General features: G+C 35.9%; 1 protein-coding gene across 2 annotated transcripts; it reads left to right on the forward strand.

Annotated features, from left to right (window-relative positions):
• Nucleotides 1–937: 937 nt before the first annotated feature.
• On the forward strand, nt 938–7402 carry LOC136797738 (acid-sensing ion channel 1C-like). Of its 2 annotated transcripts, none has more exons than XM_067054327.1 (6): nt 938–1227; nt 2967–3712; nt 4442–4646; nt 5071–5254; nt 5877–5968; nt 6438–7156. In XM_067054327.1, exons 1-6 carry the CDS (start codon nt 1167–1169, stop codon nt 6578–6580), a joined length of 1431 nt encoding a protein of 476 aa, XP_066910428.1. In that variant the 5' UTR covers nt 938–1166; the 3' UTR covers nt 6581–7156. The 2 variants fall into 2 exon arrangements, with proteins under 2 accessions (XP_066910428.1, XP_066910429.1); XM_067054328.1 differs by lacking the exon at nt 938–1227 and adding an exon at nt 2059–2187 and having other exon boundaries at nt 6438–7402.
• Nucleotides 7403–7852: the final 450 nt, after the last annotated feature.

A 7852-nucleotide genomic window follows, 5' to 3' on the forward strand; every position in this document is an offset into this window, starting at 1 on the left:
GAATGTAAAGTGGCTCTGGGTACGAGATTGAATCATAGATATTTTGATGGTATATCTTTTTTTATGCGGAATATCAACTCAGATTATTCAAGAATTTGAAAATAGGTTGATTCTTCTTTGACTTTCATTACAAAGTGATCTCAATTTCATGAGGTTCATGTTTTTGTTTAAAAAAAATTTCTTTAAAAAAGCATGTCTTCAGTTTTTCACCATTTACGAGATTCTCACTATCATTGTGTTTTTTAAACACCCCTGGCTAAAAGCCTCGGAGGAGCTTCATCCCACAGTTGGGATATGAAAATTTCTATTGAAATTCCGATGATGGGACTAGAAATTATATTGTTCCAAGCTCAAAAGTGGGAATTTTTTCCATTGAATTTCGAATGGGAATGAAGTTAAAGTCAATTTCCTAGTGGGACTGATACTGCAATGTATTTTTTCCAACGAAGGTAAATTTTTTGCCCGAATTCTCTAGTGCAGAGTGGGGTCCCAACGGGTCTGATACACTAGGGAGTTTTAATTCTAATATTTATTTTGATCCAAAATTAACATTGGCCAATTTTTCAAAATCAACTGTATCAAACAGCATTCAGAAAAGTGACAAAGCTCGGTTAGAATTTTGGGTAGACGTGGAAGTAGGTTATGCATCTCTTTGAAAGTGTCAGAACATGAACGTAATACACATATGTTCTTAAATGAACGAAAAAAGAACACTCACTAATGATTAAAAGAGACCGCTGTAATCAATATCCGTATTTATTTATCATTAACTTAATACCGTAAGCCCATTAACTGATTAATTGAACATTATATGATTTAATGATTTCCTCTGTAATGGATAAGTCCTATTATAAAGTCCTAAAGGTCATTCATCACACAGATAAGACCAAATGGGTAATACGTAGATATCGCGCTAAGTTGAGCCGGCCCTCTCTTTCTACTTAATTTAACATATAATATCAAATGCGATTTTCATTAAAAGTTTAAGCAACGAGTGAAAGCTACAAAAATGTGGTATTTCCATTTAAATGTACATGATCTCTTTTTATATTTTTTTCTTTACCTTAAAAAAACTCATTTGCTATTTTTGTTGGTCAGGAAAAGGGGCAAATGTTTGGCATCAATTGAACTTGAAAGACTTTTAACTTGCCGAATCCAGGGCCATTATGTTGAATTTCCAAGATATTGCAAAGATTACTGTGGAAGCTGTACAAGAAAATCAAGAAGGTAAACTGAAATCTGAGCTCTGCTCCCAATATCTGCATCAGACACACCTAATTTTGACTAAAATGAAGTCACTGTGAAATTAAAAAGGTTGTCTCTCTATTTCTTAGCGAAGCGTAACTTTTTTAAGTCTCTGTGCTTTCTACTCTTACAATTTTTCGGCCATAGATTGCATTCAGTAGAGCTTATTATAGATGAAGCTTAAACAGACATTTGTGTGAATGCGGAAAACTTTTAAAAAGGCTGCGTGAATCCGTAAATTGAAAACTTTGTGTGAACAAAACTTGCGTGAATTGCGAAAAAATTGCATTCAGCGTGAATTTGGAAGAAAATATTGCGTCATTGCGTTGAATTGAAGGTCAGCTGGGGGGGGGCTCTTTTATGCCTTTAGGTAGTGTAGATTCGTGCAGTCTAGAAGGTAAATGGATAATTAAAAATAAAAGAAAATAACCGACATTCCAATAGACTGAACGTTGTGTCAAAGTTTGTTTGTAGAAACGGTATCAAAAAGGGCTGTCTTGTTATTTCTAAGCTAAATAATATAATCAGAAGGAGAATCATTAATTTTCAAGCTGTTTTTTAAATGCTGGTTGTATGCCATTATATACCAGCGTGGTGTTGTGATTATGAATGTCTGAATAAGAAGTCGGAGGTAGGATATTCCGGTTAAGCTAAAGGAGTACTTCCTTTGGAATCTAAACACCGAATTTTGTAAGATCTAAATGACTTTTGATAATAAGTATTTGATTGAGGATCGATTATAGGTCCCTCTCCGTTTTGTCAGAAAGCAGGCGAAAGATAAGTTAAAATTTTCTTACACGATTTGGGTTTGTCATCGCAGAAATTCTCAAATGCGTCGGAGAGTATTTAATAGGAGTTAGACTACTGATTATAGTTGTTGAAAAATGAGTTTTGATACTTACGATAATTTAGAATGTCACCTCATTGACGATACTGCAAACAGTAAGTATTAGTAAAATGGTGACTTAAAGGCTTGGGGACACGAGAAATTGTTTTTCGCGTTGGTGCAATGCAACATGCTCTATCCCACCAATGCAAGAATAAAGCTCGTGTCCTTTGGTTTCTTTTTTTGTTTCAAGGAACAAAAAGTGTGGGAAATTTTTGAATCAATTTTGCCCATTGAGATTTCACTTTATTGTCAGAAAGAAAAATGGGTTAGAGACAAGCGTTTCAGGTTGGTGGGATGGACCATGTTGCATTGCACCAACGCGAAAAAAAACGTGTGTCTCCAAGCCTTTAATACTATTGTAGGGAACACATGTGCTAAGAATACACTCATAGATCCGTGTAACGATTTTTGACAAGAAGCTTAAACTTCGGTTCAGAGTGAGGTGAACTTTACAAAGATTTTAAAAACATGTCGACGTTTAAAAAGCCTGCAGTAAATTTACTTTTACTAGACTTCTAGTTAAGGCCTTTAATATTTTGTCGAAATTTTGTCGAAGTTATAACTCGGATGTCTCCTGAGATTGAACAAATTTTCTAATCCCTTCAATTAACATTACTCTATAAACCCAGCTGGCACACAACGTTGTTTCAACGTTTATCTAACGTTCACAATGTCCATTTAACGTTAGATTAACGCGTTGAAACAACGTTGTGTGCCAGCTGGAAAGCTTACCCCATATCTCTAAATTTCATTATTTCGGACAAATTTGTTTTCCCCAAGCGTATTTGAGTTATGGAAACTTCACTGTATTTATTTGCATCTTTCACTTTAGATGAAGCAAGTAGTCCAATAAGACGTCGTAAAACCAAGAAAGAGCTTCGAAATGAAGAAGTCAGCCAACACGTTCAAGATCTTATCGATACCACATCATTTCATGGCATATCATATATCTTCGATAAAAGACACCCCATACGTCGAGTCATTTGGTTTTTCATCACTACATCAGCTTTTATATACTCCATGTTGAAAGTCTACGAAAGTACCGTTGAACATTTTTCCTATCCATTTAGTACAGCACGCATGCGTCAATATGTGGATAGCATTGATTTCCCAGCTGTTTCGTTCTGTAATGTCAATGACATGCGGATGAGTGTATTAAACGGAACGAATGTGGATCAAGCTGTTTTATCCGGTGAAGCGTCCGGCGTTAATGGAACGGAGTACGTCCGACTAAAAAGACTTTCCGCACACGAAATCGATGAAATGTTGATTGATTGTGAATTTGATGGTCAGAAATGTTCCACTAAAAACTTTACGCAATTTTACGCTAAGCAGGGTGATCAATGCTATAGTTTCAATTCTGGTAAACCTGGGCACCCACTACAAACGGTGTCGGGACCAGGAAAAAGACGGAGCTTGATTTTAACACTTGATATACAACATTATGATTATTACCGCGGTGGTTTGAAAGGTGGAATACATCTGATTTTACATGGCCAAGGAGAAACACCAGTCAGGATGAGAGGTGAGATGATTTCACCAGGCTATTCAACTTACATCCAAGTTGAGAAGAAAAAGGTAAGGAATTTGTTCAATACTGCTTTACATTTTTATAAGAATAAACTATAAGTACATAGGCTTCGACGGCCAAAAAATTAAGAACAAGTTCAGAACATTTTAATGCTTAAATGTTTCATTTCTTAGATATGATCAAATAGAATAAAGCTCTTAACATGGGCACAAAAAGGGCTAACAATAAAGCTTCACTTTATACTTTATCGAAAAAATTTTCCTTCGTAGCCCTCCTTTTAATTACCCTATTTGCACACTTGGTATACAGTTGACGCTCGTTTCATCAACTTTCTACTATTTGATACGCTCTATTATTCGATTATGTTGAAAGTCACCGTCAACAAGAAACTCTTATAAAGGACGCTCTATTACTACGCTTCCTTACACGTTTTTTTTATAAGAACAAACTATATAAGAAGAATGACCAAAATATTGAGAACAAGTTAAAGAACATTTTAAGGCTTTGTGGACTCCAAAACACCTAATTTCTCAGGAAAACGGACAAAAATGCTCAGAAAATGGCGAAAATAAGAAAATGTTAAGAACATTTTTAGGCTTCATACTCAAAAAGTTTAGAACATCCGAAGGCTTCAAAAATTTTGGATGTTCTTATAAAAATAACGTGTATTCAATGAAAATCCAATGCCCTTGAAGATCGAATTAGAGAGTGTCAATTTTATTTAAATCTAGATTTCCGAATTTGAAATTTCCACCCTTTTAATCTCATAATTTCAGATTATCAATCTTAAACCACCATTCAAGACAAAGTGCGGTTCTTTGAAATTGAAACATTTTTCACAATACTCCAAAAGCACGTGCTGGTTAGAACAACTAACGAATTACGTCACTGAGAAATGTAATTGCAAGGATGCTTTCATGCCTGGAGATTTTCGTGTGTGTTCTTTTGAAGAAAGCGCCTTATGCATGTGGATGAATTGGGGTAAGCAAACTGAACTCTAAAGAAACCTCGAATGAACGTGCATATTTAAAGCGAATAGAATTAAAGTTCATTAGGCCGTGCAAGCTCGAGATATTTCAACAATATGGTCAGACTCTCCATCAATCTCCTTAGACAATTTTTAGGCTAGGGGAGTGTTTTGGTTTGAAAGATGTTTTGGGACACGCAATTATTTTATTCTACCGTTCATTTAACATTACATGGGCTGTAAAAATGGATTCATTTTAGTTATGTGTCAACCTCGTTTCTGTGTATTCCCGGCTTTATTTAGGTTACCTTTGAACACCATAGAATATTATCCAGTGCTATCAGTAAGGATAAAAAAGCTGAAAATACAGGGAACGAGATCAGTTCTGTGCAAGTTTGGCTTTTCATCTCATTTTATCCATTTTTCTCATTCAAACAGAGCATTTTGACAACAAGAAATTATACAATTGTCCATTATCATGTGAGATTGATTCGTACAGTGGAAAGACCATCTCTAGATCATTGTTTCCCACTGAACAGTATGCCAAAGTGTTGAAAGAAAAGCTGAAAAATGAAAAACATTTACAGAAAGTCGACATGGGCGATGCAACAAAATTTATGAGGTATTAGATACATATTAGATAACTTTACTATATCCAAGATACTCTCTTTGATACCATCCATGTATATCATTGCTTTGTGTACAAAAATATCCTCCTATATCTAAAGAACTAAAACAAAATTTCGACTTCTGACCTTTAAGCTCTGCTCTTTATTTCACCCTTTTTCGTCGATAGCAGGAGGCCTTAAAACTTAACATCATAGTGGCAAGGCCTTCAAACCCTTCAAAAGATCGAATAAAAACACTTAGTAAACATTGTGACAATGCAAACTATTTCAATTCAGTGATCACTTCCACCCACTCATTAGTCGCCACATACCTTGAACGTTAGAAAACCAACTACTAAGTAGGGACAACGAGGCAAGCGGAAGTTGCCCTTAAGGGTGTCGTTTTGGAACTTCAAAATCTCAAAGAAACGTAAAGATTACCTTGAAGTTATCTTTATAACCCTGAAAAGCCTATTTCTAAGAAAAAAATAAGGGTCACAAAATTTACAAAAATTCGGGATTTTCCTCAATTTTAAAAAGCCTGTTTTAGTCCGAAGGCATAAACCTGTCATTCTGCAATATCATTCTCCTGGCATAAGTTTTATATCGGTGCAATTCTTGATTTGTTATTTTTAGGGACAACTTATTGCGAGTGGTGATTTACTATGATAACATGTCGTACGAACTGTTGGAGCAAGTCCCAAGTTACGATACATTAGAATGGCTTGGTAAGATTGTACTTACTAAAAGCTCAAAAATGTTCCAATAAGGCTGAGAATATAGCCTTCCAGCCACTTAACCCCTCACAAATCAAAAATTCAATGAAAGCGAAAGCACTAAAATCACGATTCTTACCCGAACTTTTAGATTTTGAAGAACGTCAAAATACCTAAAATTGTCAATAATATTTTTATGTTGATTGTAGACGACTAATTCAGACATAGTAAAAAATCATATTATTTAGCAATATGAATTTTACATTTTAAACTTTTACTTTGAGTTCTAAAGGTACCATTCCTTGGAAAAGACTTGCCACTATAGGCTTCTGCTCATCCTCTACGAAAAACGTTTCTATATAGGAAGTATATCTATAGAGGTCTGCGATTCAGACAAATTTGCCACCGATACTGATCACCAGAGACAGGGGTGTATTAACAAAATCCTTTTGATAACAGACTTTAAATTTTCTAACCAAAGGTGACGTTGGCGGACAAATTGGATTATTCATTGGTGCTGGAGCGATGTCATATTTTGAAGTCATTGATGCTCTTGCGTTAGTTGTCTTTGCAAGGTTCTTCAAAAGATTTACTGATGAAGATTTAGACGATTATGAAGCTTGATTGCTGTTGCATTTTTGTGTGGTTGAAGCAGAGAAACACTTTGCTTTATCTGATATTCTGATGGCGTATTGGTGGCCGCCCACGCTAAAGCTCTAAAAGAGCAAACCTATATATGGTTAAAATATGCCTGACCTTCAGAACGCAAAGTGTGTCGTAGCATATTTCCATATCTGATGCCAGATAACACTTTGCTGTGCCACAAAGGTATCTGGTGTGCCAACTTCCTTCCTGGAGAAGTTAATCAATAAATCATTTCCGTTATACTTGAATAACATTCAAATTGAGAAAATTAACATTTTGAGGCTGACTTTTCTACCAAATTCATATCAAAAAGCGATTTCTCAATTCTTAAAGGCTACTACAACGGAATAACGCTTTTATGATGCTGCAGACTTTTTTCCTGATGTGGTTAAGAGATATTGGACATACATGAATTTCCAGGATAACACCCCTTCCTAGCATTCGTAGGTAGATGATTAAACCCACAGGATTTTGAATATCCTGTAAATATTTATATTTGAGTGTTCAATGCCACTGTATAGGTACTGCCAGTTCCCGGGGGGGGGGGTACTACTCTTGTCGACCGACGGGGGTGCTCCGCTGAGGTTCGAAAAATGGACCCTACGTGCCCTATGGACACGCAACGTCTTATGGACATTCAATGGACGGCTTTAAGACCTTTGGACGTCCTAGAAACGTACATTAGACGTCCAAAAGACGTTTGTGCCCATTGGGTGGGACTCGAAATTTGCAAAAAAAGTGACCCTGAATGGGACTGAAATTCCAAAATTTTCTCAAATTTTCTACTTTTTCCCCAAATTTTCAAAAAAAAAAGGCACCCTACGAGGGACTGATTTTTCTATTTTGGTGTTTTTGCGACCCTACCTGGGACTCGTGGAGGTTAGAAAAGGTACCCTGACCAGCGGAGCATCCCCGTAATCCATCTTGCCCTAGTACCCCCCCCTGGGTGCCAGTTTAATTCTCAACCCCCCTCGTCTGGAGTTAGAACGGTAACCATATTTTCTCATCGAGATAGCCGTGACCAATGAGTGAAATATATTAGGATTATGTTTTTAAGTTTCAGTATATTTCAAATGTACATAGTTATAAAATTATGTAAAAAGATTATGTAAATATTAATGAATGCTACCAATAAGATCTCACGTAAGATCAAATTTACCTTGAAAAAATGACTTCTGTGGAATGACGCCCGATGGTCACTTAATTCCACTGTTGAAAAAGCCTATACATGATATGCACCATTGCAATGTC

Source organism: Clytia hemisphaerica, unplaced genomic scaffold (genome assembly GCF_902728285.1).
Source record: "Clytia hemisphaerica strain Z4C2 unplaced genomic scaffold, Clytia hemisphaerica genome assembly, whole genome shotgun sequence".
Taxonomy (NCBI): domain Eukaryota; kingdom Metazoa; phylum Cnidaria; class Hydrozoa; order Leptothecata; family Clytiidae; genus Clytia; species Clytia hemisphaerica.